The sequence below is a fragment of the Chelonoidis abingdonii genome, chromosome 11 (assembly GCF_003597395.2).
Source record: "Chelonoidis abingdonii isolate Lonesome George chromosome 11, CheloAbing_2.0, whole genome shotgun sequence".
Taxonomy (NCBI): domain Eukaryota; kingdom Metazoa; phylum Chordata; order Testudines; family Testudinidae; genus Chelonoidis; species Chelonoidis abingdonii.
The window spans coordinates 40622219-40631391 of NC_133779.1; the positions used below are offsets into that span (position 1 = coordinate 40622219).

Here is a 9173-nt window from a genome sequence, read left to right on the forward strand (position 1 = left end):
TCGTAACACGAATCAAGGGGGCGTCTGGCCTGAGTTGCCCCACGCTTCACCGAGGGTTAAATTCACCTCCTGCAGTGTGTCCCGTGGAGGTAACAAGAGGCCCCATCACTGGGCCAGAGGGTGACTGTGCAAGGGGAGGGAACTGCTACTGCACCAGCACCAGGGCTACCCGTGGAGGTGGGGGAGAGTAAACTGTCTGTCCACCCATCTATCAGCTAGTGAGACAGACAGACACTCGATCATCTGTCCGTGTCATCCTCTGAGAACAGAGTGCATAGACAGAGGACCCTGGATATCTGTCTAGCCATTCAGCAGCTCCTGCCTGTCTGTCTGGCAACCTGTTGCTGTCTCTCCCTCAGCCAAGTCACTTCCCTGCTCCTTGCCTCAGTTTCCCTATCTGTAAAATAGGGATAATACGCCCCCCTGAGGGGAATGCCGAGGCGTAGTTAAAGCTCATGCTGCTCCCTGAAGAGGCACAGCACAATGGCTATACTGTAACACACTGCATTTATTGCCATATGCAACCCAAGATGGGCCCAGGAGCTATGTATTTAAAACATCACAAATGGGTGAAACGCTTCCGCGGTTGAAACATGTACAGGACACAAGGCAACATGCTGCTTTCACAGCTGGGGACAGGACATGGTTTTGCCAGCTGTAAAAAACAAGCGTTCGCCAGGAGCTGGTTAAGTGTGCTAAGGAAAGTGTGTGGGGGGAGCTTTAACTTCCCAGCATCCCCCGCAGCCACCCCTCCGCAGGTGTCAGCCCACATCACATCCTGGTGCCAAGGCTCTGTACACAAAGGCCCAGATCCTTAAGGGCTTTAGCCGCTGGGCTCCCGTGGGCCATCTCTGACTTTCACTAGGTACATGTCACAACAGGCCCCAGGCCTCAGCTCTAGCCATGCATGCCTAAGAGCTGGCCTGGGGGGGCTGCCCACAAGCCAGCTGCAGGTTATGGGCTGCAGGTTATGTTGCATCAGTTAAACCCAGTTGTTAATCCTGGATCCTAGTTTTGAGCCAACCCCTCGGGGCAATGGGCCAGTGCAAAGGGGACTCAGCAGTTCCAAGGCAGAGCAGTAGTGAAATATGTCGGTGTGAGACTGACGGCTTGTCTCCACAGCCCTGATCGTGACAGGGTGGGCTACTCCCCCACCCAACAACATGCCTCAGCCCTGGCCTGGAGCTACCACTGCTCGTGGCAGGAACAGAGTTCAGAGCCAGCAGACAAGGCTCTGATTACAGGGGTCAGTAAACCTTTCCAGAGTGGTGTGCTGAAGCTTCATTTATTCACCCTAAGTTAAGGTTTTACGTGCCAGTAATACATTTAACATTTTTAGAAGGTCTTTCTGTAAGTCTATAATATATAACTAAACTATTGTTGTATGTAACGTATATAAGGTTTTTAAAATATTTAAGAAGCTTCATTTAACATTAAATTAAAATGCAGAGCCCCCCCAGACCGGTGGCCAGGACCCAGGCAGTGTGAGTGCCACTGAAAATCAGCTCACGTGACCCCTTCAGCACGCGTGCCATAGGTTGCCTACCCCTGGATTAGCTGCTGGTGGAGGATTTTTGTGATCTGGGCCCCGGTGCACAGGCAAGTCTGAGACCTGCTAAACTTATTCCATGCAGCCCATTGGATGGTCTGGACACACACACACACACACTCTCTCTCTCTCTCTCCCTCCAGCTGGACTTAAATGGAAGGTACCAAATCCCATAATTACCAACTTTCCAGTAAGACGTCAAGGTGCTTCTCTGAAGCAACCCATGTGGTTGATCACAACTGTACTGTCGCTAGGGCTTGGGGGGCCACTGTCTTGTTCCAGCCTGGCTGGGTGATGGGGTTAGTGAATCACTAGGTGTGTTCCCAAGCTGGGTGGCTGGGTTAGTGAATGGAGTGACCGGGGGGACGTGAGGGTGGATGAGGCTCGTGAGTGGTGACTGATTAGATGGTCTGAACAAGCCACAGTGATGCAAGCAAGAGGTACATGGGGACAGCCACACAGGTTGAAATGCCCCAATGCCACTTTTTGCGGCTACTATCAGCCCCACTCGGGGGACCCACACACTGCGGCACCGGTGTCCTCCAACCCTTAGAGAAAGTCCTGCCATGTTCCAGCATGGTCAGACCCCTGGGAGCTGGCGCAGAGGCTGGGCAACCGTCCGCGGAGGCCTCAGCTCATTGCCAAAAGCTAGACGCAGTTTGGAAGATGAAACGTGCAGCCCAGCCCCGGAGCTGGCTGCGAACATGAGTCACAATGTGTTGACAAGTGAGGCCGAGACTGAGGGGCCAAGGGCAGAGATTGTCTCTGTGCACAGAGCCCCAGCTAGTATCGAGGGGCCCAGCTCCAGTGGACACCGGTGGGGGCCAGTCCCCAACTGTAAACTGGTGCTGTGTGATTGGCATCACTGGGCTGCACCAGTTTACAGCAGCAAAGGAACTGACCCACCCCCCAGCCACTGGGCTTGAGTCTCCTCTCACATCAGTGTTACCCAGTATGTCCGCATTGAGGGCATGGGACTTAGTCCTGATTTACACCCGTGTGACGGGGATGCTGGTGCATTGTTTCTGCCCGGGCTAGGGTTCTGAGCGATCAGTGAGATGCAGCCAAACCTGGGTGATGTTGGAGAATGGGGGAAAAGTGGCTGATGATTAGATGCTAGGAGAGCTGGTGAGTACTGGGCTGGGCGGGCAGAGGAATACGTCAATAGATGAGTGGGGAGATGTGGATGGATGGGTGGGGATGGACCTCTGGCACGGGCGTGTGGATGAATGAGGGTGTAGCCATGTGGAGCGATGGAGGTGGATATGGATGGGAGGACGAGGTGGATGAACAAGCCTAGGTGTGGAAAGATGAGTAGGTGGGCAGGTGGAGTGAAGAAATGGGTGAATGGAGTGCCTGGGTAGGGGCTAGATGACTTCATAAGCAGATGAATGAGTGGGAGCCTGGATTGCTGGTGAATGGGCAGGAGGCTGGATTGCTGGTGAATGGGCAGGAGGCTGAATGGGTGGTTCTGAGGATCCCAGGGAGATACACTCTACAGCCCGATCATCCTGCTAAGAGCGGTACCACAGTTGCCTCTCTGGGGCCAGCCTCCCTGTAGGGCTTACAGCTTTGTGCCATGCAGACACTCAGGTTCCTCCAGTTCTGGCTGGGACCAGCCATGGGTTGGGAAATACCTCACAAGAGGGAGCCAAGGCCCAAGCAGTTTTGCTGAGAGACAGCAAGGGAGCGAGCGAGCACACACTGTGGCCATGGCGGATACCTGCCTTCCAGCCCTGGCTCCGGCCCAGCTTGGGCCGAGACCGCGCAGGACACACCTCGTCCAGACTGATGGAAACACAACCAGATATTTAATAATAAATAATGTACAAATCTGCATCATTTATCAACATGCCTTGGCAACCCAGACCGTCCCGCATGGACCGTTGTCCCTAGCAGAACCTTGCCTCTGCGTTTCACACACCGCGAGCAGCCTGGCTGGTGGACAGGCTCTCGCATTAATTCAGGCCAATTGCACTGGAAGTTCCATGGACCAATGCTGGCCTGGATCCAGCCAAGCGGCACTGCCAGCTCTGGTGCGGGCTGGTCCCTGGCTAGGCAGGGCGGGGAGCTTACAGACACAAGGCTGGAGATTTGCAAATCACTGCGCATTAAGGTTGGCTGGCGCAGTGAGTCAAGTGGAGGCAGGCAGGTGCCATATCCAGTTCTGGCGTGGAAACCTGCTCAGGGTCCGTTTGCCAAGGGGCATTTCCCCCCCTACACACTTTTTCTTAATTTCCCCTCTTTTCCGGCAGGGAGGAACATTGTTACGAGGCATGGGTAGGACATATTTTACCTAGTCAACCCACAGGAAATTAGGAAAGAAAATAATTTTGGTTTTAATTTTTGGCCACTCACCAGAGAAAAGATTGCTTGAAAAAAATGGGCTGGTACCATCCACCAGTGCTGCTATAGAGAAGCCCATATCTAGGAGTCCTGTGGTCTATTCTAGGGGAGAATCAGTTTGCTTTGCTTTATAATTCTGTTGCTTTTTGTACCCTGGCAGGGGTGGAGGGGTGGGGCACTATGAAATGCCAAATTTCTAGTTTTCTTCCTTTCCCTTTAGCACATCCAGGGGGGTTTCGTTTGCGGCCTGTTCTGCACTGACCCAAATAGAAGCACTTCATGCTTGAAGAGGATCTGTCAGGCTTAGTCAGGGTGACCAGATGTCTTGATTTTATAGGGACATCCCGATTTGTGGGCCTTTTTCTTATATAGGTTCCTATTACCCCCCACCCGGTCCCGATTTGTCACATTTGCTGTCTGATCACCCTAGGCTTAGTGTCTGTGGATTTCCTTAGCTGCGGTGCTAATCACCCTTCAGATCCTTAATATTAACACAGGAAGGATGTAAAAATATCTAATTTGTTTCTCCGTATTGTTCACTTTCCCAACCTGAAAACGGGGGCTGCTGGTCAGGTTCACCTTTGGCTCTAGTCAGTTTCAGACGCTGCCCTTGCTGCAGGGAGCAGCATGGTCGGGGCTTGCCAGCAGGGGTGGGGGATGTTATTCCTGTCAAATTCACCTGTTTCCACTGAAATATCCTATTTAAAAAATAACTTCAGGGGCTGGTTCTGTCCAGGCGAGGGTCTGTGTGCCCCACGCTGGCAGCATCCTCTGGAGCATATGATGGCTGGGTCAAAGTGAGTAACAGAAACCATCCTCTGGCCCTTTGCTGGCCCCAGCCGGTGCATGGTGCAAGCGATGGAGAGTATGGGCATAGTTTGGGGGGGTGAATGGGGCAGACTGCCCCCCCAAACTGAAAGCCTTTGGGCAGGTGCAGCCCCATTGGCCAGACTGGGGCTGCTCCCCAAACACAGACCTCAAGCTACGCCTGTGGTGGGGCAGGGGGCAAACCAGACGTGTGACGCTGAGCTAACGGCATGAAGGCGGCTGGATAACACAGGGCGCCAGCCCTACTCTGCCCACACTAGCTCAGGGCCATTGAGAGCTTCGCGTGTGGGATGTTACCACAGGGCCAGCGAGAACAGAGCAGGGAGGAGTTGGTTGGAAAGACCAGCGCCCGATGCTGACCCTACTGGGGTCTGATGCTGGACCCTACTCCTAGCCATCATATGCTTCCCCCACCTCAGCTGAGTTTTCTAGTGATAGAGAACAAGGGTCCCCCCCACCCCACGCCGACACTTCATGCGACGAAAGTCTGTGGTCTGGCGTCCCCCATGGGCACTAGCAGAGTTTAGCTGGATACCTTAGGGGACAGTGACTTGGGTGGGGAGGGAGCGGGACACTTTGGGAGGGAGGCAAGGTGGTGCTCTGTGTTAGGGACCCCAGGGAATGTTGTGAGAATGGCAGTGTAGGGGGCATGTGTGAGTTGTGGGGGCCAGCAGCGCTGGCGCTGCTCACTGCTGAGCCTGGCTCAGGCCCATCCTTCTCCGGCTGCTAGGGGTCCGTCGGGTCTGGGTGGAGAACCCGGTCCTGAGGCCAGCGGGGTAGGCCACCACCTGGGAGGGGGCCTGCAGTTGCTCGTTGCCCCTCATCTCACGGCGGACCTCGGTCAGGGTGTCCATGGGCGAGCTGAGCAGACGTTGGAAGAAGCTCTGCCGGGTGATGGGCTTCTCCTGGCAGTAGAAGGTCAGGGCCGTGCCCACGTCAGACTTCATCTCCCGGGAGAAGCCATCAGATGTGCCGTCGAAGCACCGGCCAATGGCGATCTCCTTGGCCAGCCGGGGGTTCTGGTCGGTGACCGTGTATATGCCATAGTTGTGGCCCAGCGGGTCCACGGGCGCCAGCATGTTGAAGACGGCGGTGTCGTTGTTCTCCACCACTGGCGGGTGGCGGCCCAGGTACTCCCGCAGGAGGCTGTTGACAGCAGTGCGGCGGCAGCTGCCCTGAGGGATGATGGAGACCAAGGTACGGTCGATCAGGCTCTGGTCGAAGAGCATCCCGCTGCATTTGAACTCCACGCAGGCGGCTGAGGTGTTGTAGATCTCCATGTCCTGGACGCTGCGGGTGTCCCGTAGGCCATACAGCTGGCCACGTGTCCGGGGGTGGCTGCCGCCCAAGCTCCGGGACCTCACCATGTATTCCTGGGGCCCACTGATTTTCACCTTGATGTAGCAGGCCCTGAACTCCTGGGGATTGGGCCACCAGGACAGGTAGTCACCGGTCCAGGAGGCCAGGTCGCTCTCCTTGAAGGGCACGACGTTGTACTCGTACTTGTCCACTTCCACCCGGTAGAAGCGGAAGTGGTTGGCGGAAACAGGCGCCTCCTCACACTCCCTCAGGCTCCGGTAGGCGTAGATGGGCCCGTTGACCTCGTCTATGTTGTTGGGGTTGGGCTTGGCCAGGTTGATCTGGAAGGCTGTCTTCTTGAGGCGGGGGTCGTCATGGTCCATCCGGTGGTAGCCCAGCTTGTTGAGGTAGGGCTGGGACACCCCCACGGCGTTGGGGTTGAGCTTGGGGCTGGAGGGCACCGCCTCCAGCTCCTCCCCGCCTATGGTGGCGGTGACATAGGCTGTGTAGGCGTCTGCCCGCTGGCCGTCGCAAAAGGCAGGCAGGCAGGCTCCGTTGGGCCCGGTGAGGACACTGTCAAAGCGCCCCCAGGCCCGGGGGTTGGAGGAGTAGCCAGGCTCGGGCTCCAGTTTGATGAGGGTGACGACCACCCCTTCCAGCTGCTCGCTGGGGATGAACTTCTCGTTGATGTAGGCCCGGACCTTGACGAAGCAGCGGCGGCTCTCGGGCACGTCCAGGTTGAAGAGTCGCCTCTCCCGGATCTCCACGTTGCCGACCAAGAAGGTCCTCTCCTCCCGCTTGCCCCGCCGCTCCTTGGCCCGGCGGAAAGCACCTTCCTCCTCCCACAGGCCTGTCTCGGGGTTCAGGGACCACAGCTTCATCTTCTGCAGGTGCTCGGGCATGCGGACCTGTTCTGCGTCCACTCGCACCTCCACCCGGCCCGTCTGCAGCACCTGGCTGGTCTCGCTTTCCCGGAAGTCCACGGAGAACATGCCGTAGGTCCTCAGCGGGAAGAGATCCCCCTCGGTGTTGACAAAGTTGAGGTCGCTGGAGGCAGCAGCTGCCGTGGTGAGGTCCCGGGGGTCCAGGAAGGTCACACTGGCCTTCACGGTGCCATTGTAAACCTCCCCGTTGGGCCGGAGGAAGGATCCAGCTGGTAAAACCATCTCCCCCACCGGCTCCTGGCCCTCCAGCCCCCCCAGCAGGATAGTATTGGCCTGCGTGGAGTCCAGGTCCACCGGCTCTTTCTTCCGCATCACCTTGATGTCCTGGTAAACGGTGCCACCCCGGGGATCGAAGGGCAGGACCTTGACTGTGTCCACAAACTTCTGCAGCCGGTCCACGAACCGGACCACCAGCCGCCGCGTGTCTGGGGGCACGTCGATGGCAAAGGTGCCCTTGTAGCCAGTGAAGCCGATGTTCTCTTTGCCCAGGAAGATCTGGCCAAAGCGCAGCGGCTCCCCATTGTCAGCTGCCGTCACCCTGCCGTGCACCAGGATCTTGGGCCGGGCGCATCTCTCGCAGCCGCACTCGGCCACCACCTTGATGGGCAGGACGGAGCCGGCGCAGCGGATCTCCCGCACCTCCATGCGCCGGACCCTGCAGCAACGTCCGGCCCCATCCCGGCACTGCAGCTCGTCCTTCAGGCTCCCAGCGCAGTGGACGTCAGGGCAGCGCCCCACGTTGTAGTACGGGGAGCGCCCAGCCTCCTGGAAGCACTCGCTGGGCAACTTGATGAGGTATTCCTCTGGCTCGGCCTTGCAGCTCGGCTCTCCCTGGCCTGCGCCGGGGAGAGAAGAAAAGAGTCATGTCAGGGGCTGCGAGAGGAAATCCCTCCACCGCGCTTGACTGGTACCAAGATGCCAAACGCAGCGGCCTTTCCCCCACCGAGCATGAGCAGCCCCTCCCCGATCCAGGGCGAGCAGCACCCAGCTCCTTCTACAGCAAGGGGTAAAGCACTGCTCACCCTGAGCCAGGTTGCTAGGGCCTGCCCCTGCCCCCCACATCCCTCTGGGCAGCCAGCCCCCACGCTGCTGAGCGGCTGACCTGGGATCCAGCAGTGGAAGCAACCCATGAATAATAAACCAGGTGGAGTGGAGGCCCTGGGCTCAAGCTGCTGTGATGTGTAGGTGCCAGGCCCTCCCCTGTGCCAGCCCCCCAGAGGTCAGGAGCACGTCACAGCCTAGCCGGAAGCTGCAGCTTGTCCTGCAGCAGCTCCCAGTTCTGGCTTGGCCAGTGCTGGGTTCACCACAGCTGCCCTCTGCTACTCAACCGGCTTCTTGCCCCCTCAGGGCCTGAGGCTCTATCCTGAGGGCAGCCTGGGCTTTGATCCAGCCCCCACTGGCAAGTCTCTAACCAGAGTCAATGGCCTGTCAATCAATTGGCTTCACGACTGGAGGAGATTCCTTCCCCGGCTCTCCCCAAGAGCGCTAGTGCAGTGGCCGACCAGGGTGAACAGTGGGTAACGACCCCGGCTCCTGCCCAGCGGCCGCCCCAGGACTTACCAGTCACGGTCAGGAAGGCGGGGGAGGATTTGATGGAGCCCACGTCAGTGCTGGCTTTGCAGTGATAGAATCCAGACTGGTGCAGCTCCAGGTCCCGCAGCACCAAGCTGCTCTTGTACTTGTGGAGTTTCCGGTCCAGGAGCGTCCTGTTGTGGTACCTGCAGGAGATCGGCAAGCAGAGAGCGTCAGCGACTGGGGGTTGGAGCATTGGGTCGCACCTGCTAACCAGACCGCCAGCCTGGACGGGTTTCCCCTGTACGCACAGACCCATCCCTTCCATGCACTCCCACACACACACTCACACTCAACCCCCCCAACACCCCTCCCACTCCCCCACACACATACTCTCAACCCCCCTACAACCCCGTCCCCGCAACACTCACACACAACGCAGCACCCCTCCACCCCCACGCAACCCCCACTCCTGACACACAACCCTTTAGCCTTCCCATGACCCCCACCACTGCTCCAAGCCCCACCTCCATGCACATTCTCAACCCCTCCACACACACCCCACACACCCACAACCCCCCCACCCCTCCAACACAACCCTTTAGCCTTCCCATGACCCCCACCACTGCTCCAAGCCCCACCTCCATGCACATTCTCAACCCCTCCACACACACCCCACACACCCACAACCCCCC

The 9173-nt window shown here is 57.9% G+C and overlaps 1 protein-coding gene across 1 annotated transcript in view; it reads right to left on the bottom strand.

The window, feature by feature from the left end:
• Positions 1-4829: 4829 nt before the first annotated feature.
• Positions 4830-9173, bottom strand: part of CILP2 (cartilage intermediate layer protein 2) — a 23165-nt gene continuing 18821 nt past the window's right edge. The window contains 2 exon segments of the mRNA XM_032798515.2: positions 4830-7802; positions 8527-8684. Coding sequence (XP_032654406.2) covers positions 5410-7802; positions 8527-8684 — 2551 coding nt within the window. The 3' untranslated portion in view covers positions 4830-5409.